The following is a 22,371-nucleotide window of genomic DNA, read 5'->3' on the forward strand; positions in this document are numbered from 1 at the left end:
AAAGGAGGGGGGGGGGGGGGGGCAGCGCAGGCACTCAGATGCAGCTTTCCAGAGCATGAAAGCCACAGCGAGGTGTGCAGAGCACAGCCCCACCCTCACACCTGAGGCACCTGGCCAGCCAGCCTTGCCTCTGGCCACGCCCTGCCCTGTGGGGCACCCCACTGTCCCACATCGATGGACACTCTGACCCAGCACCACCCTTGGTCATGCCCGCCTTCTCTCTCTCCCAACGGGTGCGGAGTGTCTATGGTATCTCCAGAACGTGACTCTCGCCTGGCCATCAACATGTCCCTGGCATGAGCTATGTCCACCCTGAAGGCACCCAGCCAATGGCTCCCCACTGGCAGCCCCTCCTCTGCCGTCCTCCTTCTACCCACAGGCCATGCCCACGAGCACCCTGGCTGGTGGAGGACAGTGCTGTGGGCCTGGAGCTCCTCCAGCTGTCCACAGGCACCCCACCTGGCTCTCTGCAAAGTGAGTCTGGGTCTGACCCCCATCACCACCAGGAAGAGCCTTGCAGAGAACCGGCCGATCAAGTGGGCCTGGTCCAGAGCAGGCACATGGCAGGGCCCCATGGCGTCCCACACGGGACACCAGCCAGCTGGCCAAGAGCCTGAGGCCACTGTCCTGACTGTGCTCAGGACTCGGCAGACCGCACTCCAGCAGCTGCTTCCAGGATAGCCTGGGCACTACCCACCAACTGCCCACCACGTGCAGGGCCCAGACTTCACCCACAGCAAGGCCCCACAGCAACAGGAGCCAATGGCCTGAGGCCCTGGGATGGGCTGGGCAGTGGGCAGTCAGGGAACAGCCAGGGCCACGGGTCACTTAATGAGGCAGACACACCCTGCCACCCCACCTTCCACCTTGTGCAGCCCCAGGACCCGACACAGCCAACCAGCTGTAAGCAGGGCCCGCAGCTCCAACCAGGTCTAGCCTCCTTCCACCTGAGGCAGGGAGACGGGCATGCCTCCCAGCACACTCCAGAGGCCCCTCTCAGTCCTCCCCTTCTGGACTGCGCCACAGGCAACGGCTGTGGGCATCGCCAAAGGCCAGGGTGCTGGCACCCACTGTAAGGATCTCCAGGCTGCGCCAGGTTTTCTTCCAGACCACAACACAAAAATGGCTCCCTCTAAATGGACTTTCCCAGGGCTGGAACTGTGGCTCAATAGCAGAGCTCTAGCCTAGCATGTGTGAGGCACTGCGTTCGATCCTCAGCACCTCGTAAAAATAAATAAATAAAATAAAGTCATTCTGTCTATCTACAGCTACAAAAAATATTAAAAAAAAAAGGACTTTCCCAAGAGGTGGCAGGGACATCAGGGTCACGTGTGGGTGCTACCTGCCAGCTGCTACTAGACTGAGTCACCTACAGCCAGGCCAGTGGCCCCATCTCCCACTGACTCCCATGGGCCAAGGGGCCCAGGGTTTGGAGCAGCTCCCCAAGCTCTGCTGGGCTCCCGGGCTCACTTCCCGGGTGATTGCCACCCTTGAAGATGCAGCAGGGTCCCCAGCAGACAGCCCACTGGGCTGGAGACGCACATGCACTCCTCCCGGCTTCCTCTGTCCCCAGGGCCAGTGTGCAGGCTCTGCCCCAGTGTGACTACAGGTGCTCTGAAGCAGAGACAGGGCCACCATCACTCACAGTTGGACTCCACTCCATGGGGGCTATGCTCCCTGCCCAGGTCATCCCACACAGCACACCGACTCAGAATGAGGTGCACTGAGCCTTGCACAAGGCTCCTTGCCCCTTGCAGAACCCCCAGGCACACCCCATCAGGGCCTAGGTTTCCTGAGCACCCAGGACTCTCGGTGAAGCTCACCCGTGTCATTTTTAGTAAGTCCAAGGACGGGCGCGTCCACCTGGCATCCTCCTCACGCCTCCGTTTGCGCCGGCTCCTCCTCCCGCTGAGCACGCATGGCTGTGAGCGGCACCGCAGCAGGCCATGACGCCGGCCCAGCTCGGGTGTGGATGTGGGGGTGCTGCTGGCTGAAGGCAGGCGGGTCCCCGCCTCTGCGAGGTGCTCCTGTGAGAGGGACAGGCGGCGCCTTGAGGAGAGCGGGCAGGGCCCTGTGGGACGCCAGGGCAGGCCCGAGCCTGAGCTGCCTTCACTGCTGTCCACGAAGCCGCTACTGGCTGAAGCTGGCCGGGGCACCAGAGGCGAGATGGGGCCGGCAGGCGATGTGGGGCTCCTAGGCAGGCCTGCGCCCGGGCTCCGCTGCAGGGCAGAGCTCCCAGTGCCGCAACGCTGCAGCGTGGCACTCCCGCCGCTGTTGCACCGCCTCTTGGAGACTGGCGTCCAGACCTTGGAGCCACCAGGGCGCCATGGGGACCGGCAGCGTGCTAGCTCCTCGGGCTCGGATAGAGATCGGCAGTGTCGCTTGGTCGGTGGTGCCGCCGGTGGCCCTGTGTTCTCACAGAGGTTCAGAGCACTGCCCACCCCCGGGCCTGTGCAGGAGCAGGGAGACTCCGGCCTCCACTGAAGACCCTCAGTGTGCGCCACACCACAGGGGCCTGGCAGGAAGGGGCACACAGGCCCCGCGGCCGCCTGGCTCCCAGCAGGTCGTCCTGTGTGAAAAGCCTTCCAGGGGCTCTCGTCCACTGAGGAGACACAAAGGGTGGAGGAGAGACGGTGAGCAGGGGCTGGGGTCCCCAGCAATCCAGACACAGGCCAAGAGCCTGCCCCAGTTCTGCTCTGAGGGATGCAGCCACAGCAGAGGGACAAAAGGTGACACAAGTTGAGTACATGTTAGAGCAGAAGCCACCAGCCACTCAGGCAAGGCTGGCCCACCTGTGCTGACCACGGGCTCCAGGACAGTCTCCCTCCCTAAAGGCCAGCTGTGGGGCTAACTCACTCTGAGGAGACCACCTGGTCTCAGGAGGCCCTCAGAACACCCCTGGGGGCAAGCCCAGCTCTGTGCACACCCTGCGCCACCAAGCTGTCTCCCTCTGTCCCTGACAGCCTCACAGGCTGCGACCCCACAGAGCCACTTCTTAGAAACAGCCCCCAAGCTCAGAGGTCGCCTCCTTGGCTGAAGGGCGAGCCTAGGAAGACGCAGGCACACCCCTGCATGGCCGTCCCCAACGACACAGCTACACAGTGCGCACCAGGGCAGATCGCAGTGACAGCCACAGCAACACCTGACTCACTTGCTCCTTCTCTAGGGGCCAAAGGATGCCATGGGGCAGCCTGGTACCTCCCAGGAAGGGCCAGACAGTCCCCTGACCCCCACCCACATTGCTGCCAGCAGAGAAGGCAGAGCCCTCGCTGAGCCCTGACCCTGGCCCATCCTCACAGACCATGCATGATCACTGGCCCAGCAAGGAAGACAGCAGCCAGCGACCTTCCCGGCCCACACAGAGGACACAGAGGATCCCCTGGGCCTCGCTCTGAAGCCCAGTCTCGCAGCTCCTAAGACTCCCCTGGGTCCCACCCTACTCCCTGTCAAGGCTTCTGAGACACTTACCACTGACCTCCAAAGGGAACAAATGGCCACTTTTGTTCAGTTTCTCAGCAGAATACTAAAAGTGATAAGAGAGAAGTTTCAGCACTGAGACTTACATATGAAAATTCAGAAAAAAGAAATTCTCCTAGTTGGCATGGTGGTGCACACTTGTAATCCCAGTGGCTCAGGAGGCTGAGGCAGGAGGGTCAAGTTCAAAGCCAGCCTCAGCAACTTAGCCAGGCCCTAAAGCAACTTAGGAAGACCCTATCTCTAAATAAAATGTAAAGAAGGGCTGAGGAGGTGGCTCAGTGGTTAAGTGTCCCTGAGTTCAATCCCCTGTACCAAAAAGAAAAAAAAAAAAAAGAAATACTCTAATGCATTCATCACTGCAATAAACCCTACTTCTCCCTAACACTTTATTTTGGGGGTAAGGGTGATTCAAATGAAAAGCACTGGCTTCCAAACACACTTCTAAGAGACTGTGAGCGTGTGTATGTGAGTCCAGTGCTGGGGTGGAACCCAGGGCCCATGTATGTAAGGTAAGTGCTCCTCCGCTGAGCTACACCCCAGCCCTTTTTTATTTTTTTTATTTTGAGAGAGGATCTTGCTAAGTTGCCGAGGCTGGCCTCCAACTTTCTATCTTCCTACTTCAGCCTGTGAGGAGCTAGGATTACAGGCGTGCACCACCACATCCAGCATTATTGAAAGTTTTTTTAAGCCAGGTGTGGTGGCGCACACCTGTAATTCCAGCAGCTCAGGAAGCTAAGGCAGGAGCCTGATCACAGGTTTGAGACGAGCTTCAGCAACTTAGCAAGGCCCTGTCTCAAATTTTTAAAAAATATAAAAGGCTGGGGCATAGCTCAGTGACAGAGCACCCAGGATTCAATCCCCAGCACCAAGAACCTGCCAACCTGAGGTAGATGAATGGGCAGTTTCACTCTGAGCCTCAGACACACCTCCTGTCACTGAGCCTGAAGCACCGGCTGCCTCTCCTCTGGCAGCTTGGGCTGCGTCTGTGCTCCAATCATTGCGGCTTCCTCTTCAGCAAGGAGCCCCAGAGCCAGGCTACAGCGGGTGCAGGGCCTCCCACTCCCTCAGGGAGGCAGCTCTAGGGGCCGGCACGAAGATGCCATGGCAAATGCCACATGGCCTTTCCCGTCACTGCACCCCATGATGTAGCAGGGACAGCATGGCTGCTGCACAGAAAAGGCACTAACGGTTGGTTCTGAGACCAAGAAAAGGACACCCATGGATAGCAGCTGCCCACATGCACAGCTGTGGGGGCTGGCATGGGCACAGGCACTAGTGACCTTCAGGTTCAGAAGCAGAGAAGCAACAGTTCTGCAGACCACCTGACACTGACAGCGCACACCTGAAGGCTCCCAGGCCCTGGTGCAAACCAGCACAGCTGTGGTACCGCCCAGGCCGGGGGCTCACTCTTCCAGGCCCTTCCACATGGCTGCAACCTCGTCTGTGGCTGGCAGTGCCTCATGGTCAGTGGCCCTCCCCCCCATCCCAGCACTTCCCCACAGCGAGTACAGGACAGCACAGAGCTCACCCTCCCAGGTCTGCATCCCCAGTGTATAAGGAAGTGGCCCCCAATCCACAGACTTGCAAGACAGGGCTCCCTCAGCCAGCTCGAATGGCTGCCACTGTGGCTGAGGACCGCAGGCCTGCACCTCCCAAGTGACCAACACACATGCGGGGCAGCACACGCTTCCAGCAGGTCCCCACACACACAGGCTGCATGGATGTGAGCTGAACTGGTAACCTCCACATCCACCCAGGCCAGTGGCATGATGGGACTTCCCAGAGCCCCATGTCCCTCCCCAGCACCAACCATAGCCAGCCACAGCCACTCTATGCCAATCTGAATGGTGACCCAGGCCAGCTGTATTCTCTGCTTCCATCTGGCCTCCCAGCCCTCCCTCCCACTGCCCCAGGGCAGCTACCCTGACCCGAGTCCACAGTTTCCTACTACCACCAGTTTGTCAGCCAGCAAGGATCTCCCCGAGACCTGCACACAGCCCACCACCCACCACCTCCAGCCCCAGCCAGAGGCCATCGCCCTGGCAGCCCCCGACCACTCTGGCCACCCTCAGGGGCAGCAACATTTCTTTAAACACACTGCACAACTCACCCTTGCCCCTGCCCTCGTCTGCCACCCACAGGTGAGCACTTACACCCCAGCCCAGCATGGGAACAGGTACAGGTATGGGAAGGCACCCAGTTCACTGAATGACCTCTACAAGTGGAATTCAGTACCTGCTACTATCTCCAGGCCTCTGGACACCCAAACACAAGCACTGTCCACTCTTTTCTCTCCCTGGCCCTGAGGGCCCTCATGGCCCCCGTTTCTGCCACAGCAACAGAAGGACCCTTACCACCTTTCAGTGCTCAGCCCCCATCATGCCCCCAGCCCCCAGCACTGTTCCAGCAGTCAGTGAGGCCCCGCCACAACCCCCAGTGTCACCAGTCATCACTCCTATGGCCACTGGTCATCTGTGGGCCTTCAAGTAGTCAGCACCTCCTCTGGCCTGAAGCCACAGGCAAGGGAAGGAATCAAAACCCAAATCTCCCCAGAGGGCAAGGAACACCCTGCTAAGTGCCCCGGGAGCCGGTCAGGACCGCCACGTGCTGAAGAAGCTTCCAGAAGGCAGCGTCCAGTCCAGACTCACTCCTGCCATGAAGCTCCCCCACTGCACAAGGGGGCAAACCAGAGAGGCGGTGACTACAGGCCAGCTCTCAGAGAGCTGCGCAGAAGGAAAGCCAAGCCAGAGGCTACACGCTGCGGGGTGCCATTCGAGAATCACTGCTGACCAAGAGCAAGCAGGGATGCTGGAGGGCCCCAGGGAAGGGGGACGCACAGGGGAGTGGTGTGGCAGGAGCAGAGACGTGGGCAACCTCAAGGCACTTACTGGCCTACCTGGACAAGAGAAGGGCAGGGGAGGCTGGAGTAGCCCATCCTTTCCCTAGGCCTCTCTGCACAGCAGGACTAGCCTCCATTCCCCAGACAGAAGCAGAGCAGAAGGAATGGGTGGGGGTGGGGCTGGGGCTGGGGCGCAGGGCTGGGGCTCAGGGGTAGAGCACCTGCCTAGCACATAAAGATGAATACAATAGAAATACTGTGTCTGCACACAACTGAAAAAAAAAAATTTTTTTTTTAAAAAGAAAGAAATGGGTGAGCCTGAGTCCTGGGTAAAAGGAGGCCTTGGGGACAAGGGGTGTAGCCCCAGGAGACTCAACAGAGAGCAGCGATGGAGGAGCCCACCTCACTGCATCCAGGGAGGACTCGGTCTGACGGGATGGACCAACCCTGCAGTCCTCTGTCACGACAGACACACTGCCCTCCCTGCCAGAGCCTCCGGGACTGGGTGAGGCCTCTGAAGTGCACCACACCCTGGCCAAGGCCCGGGATGTGGGGTCCTAAGCATTCAGCACAGGGAGGTGCTCAGGGTGGGCTGGGCTGGACAAGTGGCATGGGCACTGATGTCTGGGACTTCTAACTGCATTCAGATTATTTTAAATTTTAGTTTTAAAACTTATATCCAATTCTGTTACGAGAAAACTTGTGTTTTTTTCTGCAATGCCAAGGATTGAACGCAGGGCACCCTACCAACTGAGCCACTTTTGCAGGGAGGAGTACTGGGGATTACACTCAAGGAACTCCCAGCTACATCCCCGGCCATTTTTAATTTCAGAGAAGGTTTTTCTAGGTTGCTGAGGCTGGGCTTGAACCTGCAGCCACCCACCCTCAGCCTCCAGAGGTGCTGGGATCACAGAGGTGCACCAACACACCTAGCCCTGAGTATGTTTAGGCAGCCTGGGTGCGTGAACCTTCTTTTTTCAAGTGTAAGTTTTATGAAATCTAAATACCACCATCAACTATTTCTGTAACAAATATTTAGTTTCTGAGTTTTTAGTTGTTTTTTTTTTTTTTTTTACAATGAGACTTTTAGTGTCTAAGTTGAATTTGCTGTAGAATAAAATATACAAATTTCTCAAAAGATTTGGCTTTTAAAGAATAAGTTTTTGCCAGGTGTGGTGGAACACACCTGTCAACCCAGCACCTCAAGAGGCTAAGGCAGGAGGATCGAAGGTTCAAGGCCAGCCTCGGCAACTTAGTGAGGCCCCGGTTCAAAATAAAAAGGGCTGGGGTCTAGCGCAAGGGCACAGCACCCTATGTTCAATCTCCAGAACCAAACCAAACAAAAAACACCGTGTCTTCAGCGATGCCCTCAAGTGAGTGCAAAGTCAGCACCCTGGGCAGACGAAGCTCCACGACTGCCAGCAAGGGCCAGTACCCGGAACCCAAGAGGACATGCGTGAGTGACAGCCAACAGAGGAACAGCATGACCACCAGGGGACCCAGCTCAGAGGACGAGGAGCCCCACAGCGAGGCACCACCCACATCCACGAGGGCAGCTGTGCTCTCCCTGACAGTGACAGTTCTCCCAAGACGGGACGGGGCAGCTGCTGTGGGAGCACCTGGCGGGTCCTCGGGAAACTCCTCCAGCACACAAGGAACGCTCCCACAACGCCCGCAGGCCAGGCCCACGCCACAGGGAACCAGCCACAGTGGGCCAGTCCACGTCCACCCAGAGAGGGACAACACACAGGGTCTGCCAAGCACGGGCCCAGCCACGTGCCAGCCGGGATGGGGTGACAGGATGGAGGACCCCCCCGGGCAGGCCACCTGCACAGTGCCAACTCCAGGCTGGATGCTCAATCTAACCAGGGCAGTGGGTGTCCTCAGGGTGACATACAAAGTCCACTTACCTCATAGGTAGAAAACTACTCTGCCTACGCCAGGTTCAGACCAGACAAAACCCACGGTGATGAAATCGAGAGGTTCCCTCAGAGCACCTGACCAGGCCACATGTGCTGACCACCTGGACACAGACGTGCACAGGCCCCGACAACGCCAACAGGCCTGGGCCTGGATGCACACGGCGCCTCTGCTGCCCAGCCCACCAGGCCCCTCAGCTCTCGGCCTGGGAGGCCTCCACGTCCCAGTGCAGCCACTCTGGGACACCACACATGGGCAGCACTCTGCCCTTGGCGCTGGAGCCAACTCACCGGGCCAGCTTCACAGGCCTTGTGGGTAAGGTCATCCAGACTCTGGTTCTGCAGCTTCTCGGTGATGAGCGTGACCATGGTCAGCGCCCTCCCTCCGCCCACCACGGAGTGCTGCCGTTCTGAGACATCGGACCTCGGGAGGCCCAGGCCACAGCTGGGTCGTGCTGAACCTCAGGGTTATGTCTCTGCTTCGCAGACACAACGGCCCATCTCCCCAGGCTCTTCAGAGCTGTGCCTGCAAATAGAAACGGCCACGTGACCAGAGTGGAACCACGGTGCTGAGGCTTCTCTCGTACACTCCTAACATCCCGCCCGACAAACACCTTCCCGCCTTCAAAACCACCTGGAACCTCCAGGAACAGGCTCTTCTGGGGAAGGATGAAGGGTCAGAGGCACACACAGCACCAGCCCCACTGAAACCCTTTCCTACAGCTGCAGGAAAGGCCACCCAACCTGCTCCAAGGAAGGAGGGAAGGACGGCAGCAGTGGGAGCCAGGCCTCCAGGTGGCCAGCAAGGTTCCACACCAGATCTGCCTCCCCAGCCCTGGCCCCTGAAGCGTGGGTCCCTCTGGGGAGAACAGGGTGGCACACAAGTCCTGCAAGAAGGGGGTTTGCAAGTCCTGAGCTCTGGCCCTGGGGTGGCCAGCTCCCCCAAAGGGTAAGATGTCCCCATCCAGCAAGAGGTCCAGCGTGCCCCCAGGACGCCACTCACACAAGGCTTTAGACTGCTCTGGGCCCAGTGGTGAGTGGGAGCTGCCACTAGGGGCCATCAACCAAGGAAGCAAGAGGCCACACAGATGGCGGGAAGCAAAGTGGCAAACCTGGTGACAGCACCCTCTGAAAGGACCAAGAGAACAAAAGAGGCTTTGGAAGCTGAACAGCACTGGACCCCACAGGCCTCCTGAGCACACGTCCCCAAGCGCCACAGGACAGGACAGGGCAGCTACACACTGGAGCACCTGCGAGCGCTAGCCCCCCTTCCAGCCAGCCAGCTTGCCCAAGGTGAGTGTCCACCCCAACTCAGCAGGTGCGGCCAGCTGGCCCACAGTGTGGCGCCACTGCCACAGCAAGCAGGGCCACACTGGAGAGCAGGAACACCCGACCTCAGCCATGCGCGGAGAGACCAGGAAAGCCCAGGAGAACCCCCGTACCTCCAAGACGCTGCCAAGACTTAGCACTCACTTCCCACACTTAGGAAACACGCCCTCTAAACAGAATCCACCAACACTTCCCCTGGGTGACTTTGAAAATGAGGCCCAAAGCTGGCATCTGCCTGGATGGGGCAGCCAGGGCCCTCCATAAGCAGGAAGCAGGACCAAGTGTAACCATCAACACTGCACCTGAGACCCAGCAGGTGCCACAGGCCTGACCCGGGGACCAGGAGGCCTGGCCCAGACAGGACTGAGTCCTCCCCACACACAGGGGCTACTCCAGGTGGGGGTACCCAAGCAGCTGGAACGCTGCTCCCGTATAGCTCGTCTGCTTTGGGATCACACCCCTGTTCCTTCAGCACCTGGTGTGCCTGGCACTGACAGCCCCCACCGACCTGGGCAGAGCTCTGGCCTACACCAGGGAATGTGAGCCAAGACAGGTCCAGCGGGTCTGTGTTTTTCAAACAAGGAGGTTGAATCAGCGCCAGGCTTGCTGTGGGACCAGCACTGGTCTGGCTGCCCATCCTCGCTGCACCAGAGCTCACCTCAGCCCCAACTTCTGAGTCACACCCTCGTAGGACAGGGCTTTGCAGGGTCCACCCTCAGCTAGATGGGTGTCAAGCAGGACACTCCTTAATTGTACCAATCCCAACATCCACCAGTTCCCTTTCCCTCAGCCCAGGTGCCACCATCTGCTGAAACCATCTCCTCCTGCTGAAACCTCCTGGGTAGACAAAATACACATGTCAACCCCCAAGAGGCCGCAGTAGCACAATTCAACTTGAAAAAAAAATCATAACATAATGAGTAGTTAGTTATTTTAAAAACAGCCACAACCAGGTGTGGTAGCTACGCCTGTAATCTCAGAAACTCAGGAGACTGAGACAGGAGGATCCCAAGTTCAAGGCCAGCCTGGGCAACTTAAAATAAGAAGGGCTGGAGATGTAGCTCAGTGGTAGAGCCCCTGTCTATCATGTGGAGACCCTGGGTTCCCAGTTCAAGGAGAGAGGAAGCAACAGACTCCATGGTCCTGGAGCACTGGAGGAGCAGGTGAAGCTGGGCTGATGCAGGTTTGGGGGCAGCTGGCAGATGGGACAGGAGTGGGTCTGTTTCAGACCGAAAGTCTGAAACCCCATAAACTCACCCTCTGACACACATACCAACACAGGTTTCAGGCAAGAGCCATCAGTGGAGGGCTGGCGTGCAGCTCAGGGGTAGCCTGCCTGCTGGGCATGTGCGCGGCCCAGTTCGATCCCAGCACTGCAAAACAGAAAGAAAGGGACCATCACCAGCTGAGTGCTAAACTCCACAGGGACGGTGTGAGAGGATCTGAACTCACACTGTGTGCAATCATCTCCCCACCAGACATTCATTAGTTACAAAGGAAAATAACCCACAGGGGACCTCCTAAGCCACAGGATCAAATGACCACAACAAGAGGCAGGACACATGGACACCGTGCCTTCTGAGGGGACCCTGGGGAGGACACGGCCCACAGCAGGGCTCCTACTGAAGATACAGAACCTCAGTCTAATCAGACACACCCAGGGGGCAAACTGCAAAACAACTGGCCAGCACCATCAGAAGTGTCACGCAGGCCAGAGCAAGACCAGTAAGGCCAGGAGGGCACCCAACACAACGCCGACCATTGCTGAGGCCTCCCAGCACAGCAGGAGGATGCCAACTGAGGAGGAGACTGGGAGACTGACTCGGCCCCGCTGGACGGCAGTCCTGCACCCCTCAGCATCACTTTCCTGATGGATGTCAGTCTCTGCCCCGTAGCAGTGGGAGATGTGGACCTGCGCGGAAGGTCTCCACACCCCTCAACAAGGACATCTAACGCTGGTGGAACTGCATCCTGTCAACACTACGAGCTCAGGAGGGGCCTGCACTGCTCGGCAGGGCAGAATGGGGGAAGGCCGTGGTGGTGGACCCCTGCCAGCAGAGGAGAAAGCAGCTCCGCACACCCTTCCCACCTGGAAGCCCAGCAGGGGCTGTCAGTGCCCAGACCCCAGCACAGCAGGAAGATGCCAACTGAGGAGAAGACTGGGTGTTTCCAGGGCTGCCACCACAAAGCACCACACTGAGGGGCTTCCACAAGCCAGAGTCAGAGAGCCCTCCTTGGAGGTACAGAGGAACAGCTGGGCCCTGCAGCTCCGGGTCCAGTGGCTCACAGGGAGCCTTGAGCTTCTTGGCGGCATCAGCATCTCTGCCTCTCCACAGGTCCCCGCCTGCCAGGTGAGCAGCGTCTCCCAAGGCTCTGCAGCTTCAGAGGACTGAAGGATCCTAATCCAGTGAGGCCTCCTCTTAACCTAGCTAGGTCACATCTGCAAAGACCCAACTTCAAAGCAGGGTCACATTCAGAGATGTGGGGGAGGTGTCAGGACTTGAATACAGCTGGGAGGCACTATTCAACCCACAGTGCCAGGCCCGTCTGCCCTCTAAGAAACTGACCGTGATGCCAGGACACAGCCACTAGGCTACAGCATGCCCATCCTCCAGGTAGGCTCTGCCCCTCCACAGGAGCCTAGGTGGGGTTTTGGGATGAAGCTGGTCAGGATCAGAGGAAGCACAAGTCTACACAGGAAAGGCCAGAGAAGCACAAAACAATGAAATGGCAGTAAGGAGGAAACCAACCAGGCACCGTCAGGAAAGAGGTGGCAGAGAGGAGGGCACTGGCCTCCACCAGAGAGGAGGTGGCAGAGAGGAGGGCCACTGGCCTCCACTAGAGGCAAGCAGCAGCCTGTTATGGGCAACCTAAGAAGCCCCTTGGAAGATGACATGGAGACTGAAAGCTGAGCCAGCGGCCCCAAGAGGGAGACAGAGGCTGGCCCTGGCAGGAAGATCCCCCAGATGCAGAGATGGATGTACAGCAGCGGTGGCAAAGTGGGATACCTGGCTCAGGTGACAGAACTGACCAGCCCTGCCCACAGGAGGGTGGGACATGGCCAAGGACAGTGCTCTGGAAGGAACTGGGAAAGGACACAAGCCAGACACCTCAGGAGGGACAGTGGGCCCCATGGTCTGCCCCTCCCAGGGGCCAATGCCCACTGGAGCCCATTCCCACTCCAACTGTCACCAAGCCAGCTCCCAACAGCTCTGCCCTCCTTGCACAGGAGCCAGTGTCAGCTGACCCCTTGGCCCTGCCCCTTCCCTGCCACTCTTCCCCACTCTACCCTGGAGAATGCTGGGCCAAGCTGGTCCTCAGGTCCCTGCAGCAACGCCAGTGAAAGAGGGCTCCCACGTTCTGCCCCCAGAGCCACACTCCCTGGTCTCTAGGACAGAGGACAAAACCCTGGCCCTGGCCCCAAGCCCTTGGCCTTCCCTACCCTCCTTCTTCCGTCACCCTACATTGTGGCTGCACAGCCCCATCCTCTGCCCAAGCATCACAGGCGGGGCAGGGGCTCCACAGAGGCAATGAGAAGAGCCCCCAACTCGGCACCGACCCAGATGCTCACCCTCTACCTAGACAGAGACAGAACTCCCGCTGGGCTCTGCACTCACTTCCTGGGGACCCACCCTCCACATCAGCACCAAAGTGGGTTCTTTTTTTTTAATCTTCATTCAGGTCTACTAGATGGAGTCAGAGCATTGGCCAAGCCATGAGTCAGTATCCTGGGGCTGTCCTAAACAAGCCCCACAAAATGCACAGCTCCAATGGCCCTCCAGTGGCCCTGGGGCATGTTCAAGGGCCTCTCCCTAATAGCAGCCTCACTCCCACCGGCACCATGCATCCCATCTGTGTCCACCAGTTCTTTGGGATTAGGGCCACCCCACTCCAGCATGACCTCACTGATCACATGGTCCACCACCCTGCTTCCAAATAAGGTCACATTCTGAGGTCCTGTGGATGAGGACTTCATGTGGACTTGGGTGAGATACCTCCAAGTCCATATCCTCTCCTCACAGCAGACACCCCAGAGGGTGCTCTCAGCCCCTCGGAGGTGTGCTTCCCTTCTTGCTCCACTTCCTCCCCCTCCCTGGGACAACCAGTGACTGACACTGACCAACTCACCTTGACCATGGACACGGCCTACACCAGCTCCTCCACCACACCTCCCAGGGGCTCAGTGAGTCATCTTCCACGTTACCCCCATGCAGAGCATGCTCAGTCAGCTGCCCAGCAGGCTGTCCCCTAATTAAAAATTCCCTCCTTTTTGTGGCGGGGGCGGGGGGGGGGGAATCTGGAGATTGAACTCAGGGGCACTGGACCACTGAGCCACATCCCCAGCCCAATTTTGTATTTTATTTAGACACAGGGTCTCACTGAGTTGCTTAGCGCCTCACTTTTGCTAATGCTGGCTTTGAACTTTTGCAATCCTCCTGCTTTAGCCTCCTGAGCCACTGGGATTACAGGTGAGCACCACCGCGCCCAGCCCTCCTTTTCTCATATGCAAAGTTTCTGCCTAATACAATTATTTCCCCAAACTCCCCAACAGAATTATAAAGCTCCTAGGAACAAGTTTGGTTGAATAAAAGACATCAAGAGGGCTGGGGCGGTAGCTCAGTGTGCAGCACTTGCCTAGCATGTATGAGGCACTGGGTTTGATCCTTGGCAACACATAAAAATAAATAAAGGTCTTAACGCCCATCTACAACTAAAATATTAAAGAAAAAAAGAAGGAATAAAAGACATCAGGACCAAGAAAAAAAGAATAAAAGACATCAGGACCCTGCAGCCTTGGGCTTAGACCATAGGGCAGTGTCCTCCTACCTCTGACCTGGCCCCGTATCTTGCAGCTTCCTGGGAAGAGGTGCCCATGAAGCCCATGACTCTGCTCTCTTCCCATAGAGGCAGGAAGCCCACCCCTCCAACACCTTCTAGCTCTCAGGGTCTTCTCTCCCCAATGTTGGAAAACAGAACAACCTTGCAGATCTCAGGCGTGCTGGCTGCTGACCATGCCTCAACCCTCTCCAGTGCTGTCTCTGGACCGCTCCTGGACGTCCTCTCCAGACCACTGGCCTCTCCTCCGGGCCTCACCCCCTTTGCTGTGCTGCTGACCTGCCCGCAAGGCCTACCCTCAGAGAGCTCAGCAAGGATCTCACTAACTGGACTGACACGGGCAGCACGAGCCCAGGAGGCGCTAGGCCAGGAGAAATGCAGCTGGTTCCGGGCAGACACCAGACCCGGCAGCAAGGGTGCTGCCAGGGAGGCTCCCCCTGACCTACCAGGGTGAGACCCTGAGCAAGGGCCGCCCAAGGAGCTGCTCTAGAACCTCAGATCCCAGAACCACACGCGATAATAAGTGACTGTTACTGTCCCAAGCCACCAGTTTTGGAGGCAATTTATTATGCTGCCAGGTAACTAAAACAGTATGCTTACTCCAGAGAAAGGGGCCAAATGCCACCTCGCTGCTAGACTGATTAGTCACCACACTGGCACCAGGACTGGGGAGAAGGTAGCAATGGTGTCCCTCTCTCAGCACAGCCAAGCAAGTGAACCTCCCACGGCCACTGAAATCATCAACTGTTGCTGTTTGGTGGCTGCTGACCAGCTCAGAGCTGTCTCTTCTTTGAAGAGAGCGTATGCAGATGCCATGCTCTGGGTCCTAGGAAGCCCGGGACACATTCTTGTTCTGATGCCACACAGCTGGTGCTACTAATAAGCTGCACAAGAACTCGGAAGTCTTTCTGGAAAGCCCTTTCAAAACAGGACACAACAAAACGAGAAAGGGAATAAAATGCACCTGTCCTAACCAATCAATCTCTTGGTTTTTGGTGCCAGGGATTGAATCCAGAAGCATCTAACCACTGAGCCACATCCCCAGGCCTTTTGAGACAGGGTCTCACTAAATTGCTTAGGGCCTCACTAAGTTGCTAAGGCTGGCTTTGAATTCATGATCCTCCTGCCTCAGCCTCCTGAGCCACTGGGATCACAGGTGTCTGCCACCACACCCAATTGTCTCAATATCTTGCTAACAGTAAAACCCACAACTATTTGTTTGGAAGTAGGATCTTAGTTTAAAAGAACTTGGGAAGGGCTAGGCATATAGCTTAGTTGTAGAGCACCTGCCTAACATGTGCAAGGCCCTGGGTTCCATCGCAGGTACCACAAAAAAATAATATCGTTATTATGGAGCAAAAAGTACATGAGAATGAGAGTCAGTTGGTGTAACCCAACAAATCAACAGACTAACATAGAAAACTCATGTCATCACATCAGTAGATACTAGAGAAAGCATCTGACAAAATCCACCAGCACCCATTCATGATAAAAACTCACGAGGCGGACGCGGTGGCGCACGCCTGTAATCCCAGCAGCTCAGGAGACTGAGGCAGGAGTATCCCAAGTTCAAAGCCAGCCTCAGCAACATCGAGGCGCTAAGCAACTCGTGAGACTGCTTTAAATAAAATACAAAATAGGGCTGGGGATGTGGCTCAGTGGTCAAGTGCCCCTGAGTACCCGGTACCAAAAAACTCAGTAGATACGAAGAAAGGGTACAACTTGAACGTGTCCCCTCCAAACCTCAGGCCTTGCCAAGGTAACAGTTCTAAGAGTGGGGTAGTGGGAGGTGATGGGCCACAAGGGTACCTCCCTCCTGGAGGGCACTGCCACAGAACCAGACTGAGAAAGTAAACAGCTGTCCTTGCAAACCACCTAGTGTGACATGAAGTGACACGACGTGTACATACGTGCTCCTGGCCCCGGCTCCGACTGGGTTAGTGCTGGGTACCACCAGCCTCAGGAGCAGGCTCAGGCCTCAGAGAGCAGTCCTGTTCCCGGCCTTCTCCCACCTTCTCTTCCCCTAATTTCTTTTACCCAGGTCAGGTCACAGAAATCTCATCTTAAGTTCTCATCAAACACCACCTGTCTGACAAGACCCCCATGAGAAGTGTCCTGCCCCTGCCCTCCAGGAAGGCATGCCCAAGAATCTGGTCAGAGGCCTTGCTGGGCTTGCCCACCCAGTCTGTCAGCCTATATGTCCAATCACACCATGCTGGGTCACACCATGCAAGGACAATGACTCCATAAACACCCTGAAGGACAGGGCCCAGGAAGTTTCTGAATAGGGAACCCTCACAGGAAGGTGAACAGAAGTCACCCGTGTGCTGGGAGGGTGGCAACCCAGCTCCAGAGCCCTGCCCGCTGCACTGAGGACCCCTCTAGGCTTTGCCCTCTGCACCTCTCCACCTCGATGCTCATTTGTATTCTTTAAAACACCCTCTCTGTGCAGGTGCAGTGATGCACACACGGTGACCTGGGGGGCTGAGGCAGGAGAATCTCAAGTTCCAGGCTAGCCTCAGCAACCTAGCGAGGCCCTGTCTCAAAATAAAAAGTAAAAGGGCTGGGGATGTGGCTCAAAACATATATATATATATATATATATATATATATCTCCTCCACATTAAACTGGCAAATGTAAGTATGGTGCTCCTGAGTTATGGTTAATCAAACCAGAGGAGGGGGCTGTGGGAAGGTCAATTTACAGCTGGTCAGTCAGAAGTTCCAGAGGCCCAGAACTGCAGCTGGGGCGAAATGGGTGTAGTCTGGGGACCTGATGTGTCTCCAGTCAGGTGGTGTCAGAGCTGACCTGACCCTGCTGCTTCTTCTGCAGACTGATGGCTCACTTGCTGGTGGGGAGTAAGCTCCCACCTCCAGAGGCCAGAGAAAGCTTCAATGTTGGATGTCATGGTAGGAGAGCAGAGAAGCTTGCTTCTCTAAAACACACCCAGTGCCAGGTATTCTAACAAAAACGGACTAAAAAGAGAACTTTCTCAACTTGATGAAGACCATCTATAAAAACCGACAGCAGCACATGCATTAGCAAGAAACGCGAAGCTTCCCCACTAAAACCAGGAATGAGGCAAGGATGCCCCTCACTGCTGCTTCTCAAGAGCACCCTCCAGAGCCCAGCTGATGCCGTGGGAGAGGAAGGGACGAAAGGTCTACAGCCTGGGGAGCAAGAAACAGAACTATGCTGTTCTCAGCAGGAGACGGAGGAAGAATCCTTCTGCAGCAGATCTGAAGGGCCTGACGACTACCTCTGGAACACTGAGCCGTTGAGATAAGACTGCAGCAGTCAGCACACACGCGTCACCACGTTCCTCTACACCAGCAATGAACAAGTAGAATCTGAAATTAAAAACACACCACCATTTACATTTGCACCCAAAAAAATGACTAAGGAACAAATCTAACAAAATATGTACAAGCTCTATACCAAGGAAACCACAAAACTGATGAAAGAAATCAAACCCTAAATCCATGGAAGAGCCCTCGTCTGTGCAGAGGAAAGGCTCAACACTCAAAGCACCATCTCCTCCCAACGGGACATACACATTCAGTACAGTCCCAAACTTCTTACCTACGAAGTCACCATACCAGATGCCAAAGACTGCATGGCTTGTCAACAGCAGAGATGCATTACTCACCATTCCGGCAGGTTTGGAGATCAGTGAGGGCCTACTTTCTGGTTCACAGGTGACCATGTGTCCACACATGATACAAGGGCAAGGAAGAACCATAATCTCTTTTCTAAGGACACTAATCCCATTCCAGAGAGATCTGCCCTCACAATCTAAGAACCTCCCACAGACTCCACCTCCAAATACCATTGCATCATGGAGTAGCTTTCAGCACAGGACTTTTGAGTGGACATAACAGTCTGTTTCTCTCATCAGTGGAAGCTGGAGCAAAATAAGGGAAAGGAAATGGGGAATGAACTATCACAAAGATAGGGGAAGGATCACAAGAGTAGGAGATGGAGGGAGAAAGGACGGGAAAGGCAAGAAAATGTGGAACGAATTTAACAAAATCATGTCATATGCATATATAAATATACCACAAGTAGTTTCACCTTTATGTATATATAGACAGTACCAATCAAAAATAAATAGCCAGGCACAGTGGCGCATGCCTGTAATTCCAGCAGCTCAGGAGGCTGAGGCAGTAGGAACACAAGTTCAAAGCCAGCCCCAGCAACTTAGCCAGGCCCTGTCTCAAAGTGAAAAACAGAAAGGCTAGGGGGTTAGCTCAGTGATAGAGCACCCCTGGTTCAATCCCCAGTATAAAGGGAAAAAAAGAAAAAACACACAACCCTGAGGTACCACTGCACACCTATTAGAGTGGCCAAAATCCAGAACTTGGACACCAAATCCTGAGGAGGACGGGGAGCAATGGCACTCTTTCACTGCTGGTGGGATGAGAGATGGCAGAGCCACTGTGTATGACCATTTGGCAGCTTCAACACTCTTCATCCCACAACTAGCAGTCATGTTCCTTTGGCATTTAACCAAAGGAAGCAGAAACTTCTGTCCACAACAATCTTGCCCAGGTGCCTACAGCAGTTTCATTCCCATCACCAAACCTGGATACATCCAAGGTGCCCTTCAGCACTCCAGTGGATAAATAAACTGGCACATCTGGACAAGGGGTGCCGTGCAAGGCTGAGAAGAAATGAGCTACCAGGAGACACAAGGAGCCATGGAAGAAACTGAAACACATCCCAGTGAAAGCAGCTGAAAAGGCCCTGCGCTGGGACTCGAGCTAAGACAGTGCCACCAAGGTGGCAGAGCGAGGAATGAACAGGCATGGCACAGGGGGTCTTCAGTAGTGACAGTACTCATCACACACTTGTCAAGCCCACAAAACAGTAACACCAAGAGTGGACCCCAGTATTAGCTCTGGACTCGGCTGACGATGTACTACGGTAGCTTCTCAAGTGGAACCAATATGCCACTCTGGTAGGACGCTGGCTGTGTAGGGTAGGAGAAGGGGTAGATGGGAACTCCCTTGCCCCCTGATTCAATTTTGCTGTGAACCTAAAGCTGCTGCTCTGAGAAATAAAGCATATTTTTTTAAATGTACAGAAACCAAGCTTGAAGTGCTACCTTTGAGACACAACAGAAAAAGACACTTGAATGGAGTCCTCCTCTCTGCTGGTCCCCACACACTGCACGTCACACAGAAGGAAACAGCTCCCAGGCGCTTCACTCTGAGAAAGGGGCACAAGGCAAGCTCTAGACAGATGGGTGGGAGAGCAGGTGGCCCCAGCTGGCCAGTACCCCCTGGGCTCCTTGAGCAATGACTTCTCCTTTCTGACCCTAAGTTTCCTGGAACTGAAATTAAGAAGAGCTTGCCTAGCACACACCTGGAATCCCAGTGGCATGAAGGTAGAGGCAGGAGGATCCTAATTTCCAGGCCAGCCACAGCAACTTCCCAAGACCCTGACCCAAAATAAAAAATAAAAAGGGCTGAGGATGTGGCTCAGTAGGTAAGTGCCCCTGGGTTCAACCCCTAGGACCCAAAAAAGGACAACCCATGAGACCTCAAGGAATCAAATTAACTAATGTTTGAAAGTACCCAAGTGCCAAAGACGAGGTTTAAACTATGATCTATGCTTACAACAAATGCTTAGAAAATTTTTATTCAATTTTACTTTGGTAAATATCATTGCAGAAAATGCTAAAAAGGTTTACATAAAAAATTTTAATTTGCCTTTTAATATATATTTTTTAGTTGCTGACAGACCTTTATTTTACTTATTTATATGCAGTACTGAGAATCGAACCCAGTGCCTCACACATGCCAGGAAAGTGCACTACTGCTGAGCCACAGCCCCAGCACCCCCTTAATTTGCTTTAAAAAAAAAAAAATGTTTTCAGGATTTCTAGTACACCAGTGAAAAGTACCCAAGGGTTTTCCTGGTTCTTCTCTCTACCAGTTAAATCATATTTTCTCAAAAAGGAACGTCCTCATACTACTGTTCCCTATGCACACAGTGATATGAGCAAGCATCTCCACAACCAGAAAGCTACCAGTGCATCTACTTTAAAACAATGACTGCCTTGGCATTTCATCTCACATACTTTGAGCAGCAACAAAAACTGCTCTTTCTGTGGCCCCCAAATCTAATGTAAGTCAAAAAATTAGGATTCATACAAAGTGGCAGAACGGTTACAAAGGAAGTTTCTGCTTTTTTTTGTTTTTTGCAGTGTGCAAATGAAACCTGGGCCTTGCGCATGCAAAGCAGGCACCCACCACTGCGCCACATACAGCCCCCCACCATGGCATCTGGTCCTCAGAGTGGAACCACAACTGTGCTAGAAACCCCAGATACAAGCTCCAAGTTCACAGGACAGGGAGAGGAACCATCGCTCAAGCAAAGGAAAGGGATGGAGATCACCTGTGCCCAGCATACACCGAGGAATCAGGAGAGGGACAAGGCTCCAGAGCTAGGGGAGGAGAACTGTCTGAAAGAATTACCACCAAGAACTCCTGGACTGGCTAACCCAATTTCAGGAAAAGCCACTATTTCTGAACAATTTCCATTCAGATTTTGAAGTAATAGTTTCGAATCAAAACAAAACTGTTCCCTGGCCTTCTACCTTCAGAGCAAGAGGCCAGACTTTCCCTCTTGGACTGATTTTCCTTGGGGGACAAGGTGACTGTGAAAGGACAGCACAGCAATCTGCACCAGCAATGCTCCTGAATGGTGTGCAGCAGCAGCAGGTCCTGAAGTCAAAGCAGCCCCAGCTAAAGACTCTCTCAGAGCTGAGAGCTCATCATAAATTCAATTAAGCCATGAATCTAGTTTGAGTTAAATAAATAAATATGGGGGTTGGGGTGAGGCTCACTGGTGGAGCACTTGTTCCAAGTGAAATGCCTTGGGTTTCGTCCCCAGAACCACGGGGGGAAAAAAATAGAAAAGAGAGGGAAAAAATTAACATAAAGTTTCAAGGGAAGCTTAGATTCAAAGAGGTACCCTGTTATGAAATACAAAAGTCGAGTCAATTGAGGGGCTGGTTGGGGTTGTGGCTCAGTGATACAATGATGGTACGTGTGAGGCACTGGGTTTACCCTCAGCACCACGTAAAATGAACAAACAATGAAATAAAAGTATTGTGTCCATCTACAAAAAAAAAAAAAAAAGAGTCAACTGAGCACAAGCCTGAGGCTGAAGCAGGAGGATCATAAGTTTGAGGCCAGCCTCAGCAACTGAGTGATACCCTGTCTCAAAATAAACAATAAAAAGGTCTGGGGTGTCTCTCAGTGGTGAAGCACCCTAGGTTCAATCCCCAGTACAGAGAAGAGTCAATGTCACACAGATGGAGTGATGAAACCTCAGATTTGTGACTGTACTCAGATCAGGCAAAATGAAATAAATGCATGCTGCAGACAGAGTCAGTCAGGAGACGCCATCTCACCTAGTGCTCCCTTCTCCACTCAGAGAAGTCCTAAAGCCACTTACTGGGGCCGCAGCCTACACAGGAAAAGTGGCTCCGGATTCCACCTGAGTCACCTTGTGCAGGTTGCTGGGGATGGTCCCCACCTCGTCTGGGTCCACCTTTGGGGCTTCCTTAATGTGCTGTGTTATCTCCTCAAATGCCCTCCTTCTCCTGGGTTATGGGACCGACAAACACCAGAAAAGGCAGTGGCCCACCCAGCTCTGCAAGGAGACAGCAAAGTTGATTCAACAAGTGGAGCGCGCCCCTTGCAGTGCGCATGGGTGCCTGGGACGGCAGGAGGGATCGGGGGTCCCGGGTCGCGCCTAGACTGGTCGGAAGGGGTCGCCGGGTGCCGGGGAGTTTTAAAGTACTGGGTACCCCGGGGAGCGCGGGGATCCGAGGGTGCACAGGGTCCCGAGGCCAGAGGAGCGAAAGCCGGCGGGGGAAGGGTCCGAGAGCGCGGGGGCCTGCGCCGGTGGGAGGAAGCCGCCGGGTGCACGAGGAGTGTTGGGGTGCTGGGGACGCC

General features: G+C 55.0%; 1 protein-coding gene across 7 annotated transcripts in view; it reads right to left on the bottom strand.

Moving 5' to 3' along the window:
- Nucleotides 1–22,153, bottom strand: part of Fam53a (family with sequence similarity 53 member A) — a 30,049-nt gene extending 7,896 nt beyond the window's left edge. Inside the window, exons 1-6 of one of the 7 annotated variants that reach the window (XM_048784023.1) lie at nucleotides 21,825–22,153; nucleotides 17,661–17,751; nucleotides 10,822–10,937; nucleotides 8,527–8,761; nucleotides 3,469–3,523; nucleotides 1,824–2,602 (exon numbers count right to left, since the gene is read on the bottom strand). In XM_048784023.1, the coding sequence (XP_048639980.1) occupies nucleotides 1,824–2,602; nucleotides 3,469–3,523; nucleotides 8,527–8,604 (912 nt within the window). In that variant the 5' untranslated portion in view covers nucleotides 8,605–8,761; nucleotides 10,822–10,937; nucleotides 17,661–17,751; nucleotides 21,825–22,153. Of the gene's footprint in view, nucleotides 1–1,823; nucleotides 2,603–3,468; nucleotides 3,524–8,526; nucleotides 8,762–10,821; nucleotides 10,938–11,653; nucleotides 11,675–17,660; nucleotides 18,124–21,824 lie in introns of those variants that run through there. The other 6 variants (XM_048784026.1, XM_048784024.1, XM_048784027.1 and 3 more) reach the window with 6 other exon arrangements.
- Nucleotides 22,154–22,371: the final 218 nt, after the last annotated feature.

Source organism: Marmota marmota, unplaced genomic scaffold, assembly GCF_001458135.2.
Source record: "Marmota marmota marmota unplaced genomic scaffold, marMar, whole genome shotgun sequence".
In the NCBI taxonomy this organism is placed as follows: domain Eukaryota; kingdom Metazoa; phylum Chordata; class Mammalia; order Rodentia; family Sciuridae; genus Marmota; species Marmota marmota.